General features: G+C 42.8%; 1 protein-coding gene across 1 annotated transcript; it reads left to right on the forward strand.

Moving 5' to 3' along the window:
- The first annotated feature begins 1,388 nt into the window (after window positions 1-1,388).
- Window positions 1,389-1,880, forward strand: LOC149214894 (secreted RxLR effector protein 161-like). The gene has a single exon (XM_089389539.1). The coding sequence runs from the start codon at window positions 1,389-1,391 to the stop codon at window positions 1,878-1,880; it is 492 nt and encodes a 163-aa protein (XP_089245665.1).
- The last annotated feature ends 786 nt before the right edge of the window (window positions 1,881-2,666 follow it).

Genomic DNA, 2,666 nt, shown 5'->3' on the forward strand with positions numbered 1-2,666 from the left:
AAGCATACAAAATCTACATTCCTAGCAATAGGTAGATTGTAGTAAGGCGAGACGTGAATTTCATGGAGGACCAAGATCTCAGGAGATCTCGTGAGATGCCTACGGGTGACCAGAATCAATTAGCAGAAGCTCCTTTGGTCCAACATCAGGGAGGGGCAGCCACAGGGCCATCCGGTGGGACAGGCATGAGGACAGTCACAAGGATTGAGTACTGTGACCAGTACTAGAATTTCCTCAAGTGCAGGAAATCTAAGGAGTTCTTAGTAGATGGAGCAATAGAGGCAAGATGAGGAGGAGTTGGCTAAACCTCCCACGATTAGTGGTCGAGCCAGCAAAGAGGTTCGTTAGACATTATGAGATGCAGAGGAGTTTAATGGAATTCCTAGGATGAAAAAAAGACAACGTAGACAGTCTGACATGTACCAAGCATTGGTGGCTCAGGTTGCAAAACCTTCCAGCTTTTAGGAGATCACACAACATCAAGTGTGGGTAGATGCCATGGTAGAAGAGTATAGCTCTATCATGACAAATGATGTTTGGGAGGTAGTGCCAAGGCCAGAGGATAGATCGTAGGTTCTAGATGAATATATAAGATCAAATATGCAGCATACGACAGTGTGGAAAAGTACAAAGCTAGGTTTGTGGCAAAGGGGTATGCACAAAAAGAAGGGATAGATTATGAGGAGACCTTCGACCAAGTTTCCAGATACACTTCTATCCGGTCAGTTATATCCTTGATAGCTCAGATGAGATGGCAGATTCACCAGATGGACGTCAAGACAACCTTCTTGAACGGGGTGATAGAGGAAGAAGTGTACATAGAATAACCAGAGGGCTTTGAGACTCATGAGAGGCACACTCGTATGCAGATTGAAGAAAACGCTATACCGACTCAAGCAGGCTCCAGGGAATGGTATGGTAGGATTGACATCTACTTGTAACAGATGGGATTTGTCAAGAGTGACGCAGATCCCAACCTTTACTATTTGATAGTAGAGGGTAAGCCAATCATTCTAGCTTCATATGTGGATGATCTCTTTTTGATAGGATCATCAGGGCTCATAGAGGATTGCAAGAGGAACTTGACAACAAAATTTGACATGAAGGATTTGGGGTTGATGCACTATTTCCTAGGATTGGAAGTGTGGCAGAAGGATGGGGAGATCTTCCTTGGGCAAGGAAGATACGCTATAAATATTTTGAAGAGGTTCAAAATGTAGGATTGCAGACCCATGTCTATGCCCATGATCACCAATTGGAAGAAGATAGATGCATCAGATGACAAGGATGTTGACCCCACCTTGTATAGACAACTTATTGGGTCTCTCATGTATTTGGTCAACACTAGGCCAGATATCTGCTTCGCAGTCAATACCCTAAGTCAGTTCATGGTAGAGCCAAAGAGGGTACATTGGGTAGCAGTGAGGCATATTCTGAGGTATGTTCGTGACACAGTCGAGTATGGGTTGAGATATACTCGAGGGGATGACATCAGATTTTGTGGGTACACAGATGCAATTGGGCAGGCAGTTCAATTGACAAGAAAAAGTACCTCCGAGTACTACTTCAATGTTGGATCAGGGATGGTTTTTTGGTGTAGTAAGAAGCAAACGTTAATAGCACCGAGCTCTATAGAAGTAGATTATATGCCAACAAACATAGCTATGTGCAAAGCTATATGGTTTCAGAAGCTGCCAGTAAGCTTGTTCAGGCAGAGGATGGAGGCAACTAGTGTCAATTGTGATAATCAGAGATGCATAAATCTATCTGAGAATCTAGTGTTTTACAACAGGTCAAAGCAACATTATGTTCCCACAGAAGAGCATGTTACAGATATACTCACGAAAGTGCTAGGGATTGAAGAAAACCCACTATTTTAGAGAATAGATGGGTATGGTGGAGAACCCATTTCAGTAGTAGGGACAACTACCTTGGATGATTTTCAATTGCAGATGTTGCAGTTGGAGCAGCAATAGATGAGAGGGAGTTACAGTGCAAATGTAGTGTTGGCAGTAGTTCAACAGGGTTAGCAGCAACATAGATGCAGTGAATATCAGAGTTGCACAGTGTTTAGTGGGTAGTGTGGCCAGACATCCGCAACGTGACAAAAAATGATACAGAGAAAGGGTGTTGTTACAGGGTGTGCAGTAGCACTAGAACACATTCCTCGCTAAGAGGGAGTGTTAGTTTTTCTAGCATCAAATGTGTTCTAGCCACGAAATTTGGTGGAGAGGCTAGAATACATGAGGTCTCCAAAACCCAGAAATCGGTTCTAGAAATTCCACCTAGAAGTGTCTCAATTAGATTATTATCCATTTTTAAAATATTGTAAGTCTAAACTTAGGGAATATGGTTAATTAATCAGTATTAATTGACATAAGGTGAAAATCATCTAGAAACTCACATAGATCGATCCAAAGATGATCTTGTCCATTAATTAAGTTCTAATCTTGGTTGTTGGTGCTCCAATAGTGGATTATAAGAGGAGGTCAATGTGGTGATGGAGAACACACCAGTGCAGATACTCAGTTGCCTAGGTAGTTCGATTTTCTTAGTAGAAGCAACTCAGTAGAGAAGATAGAGCCAGAGGGTGAGTAGCAGGTGGAAGAGGAGGGAAGCAACATTCCGGGAGGAAGGTTTCCAGTCCCCGGAAGAGGCAAAGGAAG

The sequence above is a fragment of the Pinus tabuliformis genome, chromosome 1_1, assembly GCF_031772625.1.
Source record: "Pinus tabuliformis cultivar Carrire ecotype Pingquan chromosome 1_1, CPIR1, whole genome shotgun sequence".
Classification (NCBI taxonomy): Eukaryota; Viridiplantae; Streptophyta; class Pinopsida; order Pinales; family Pinaceae; genus Pinus; species Pinus tabuliformis.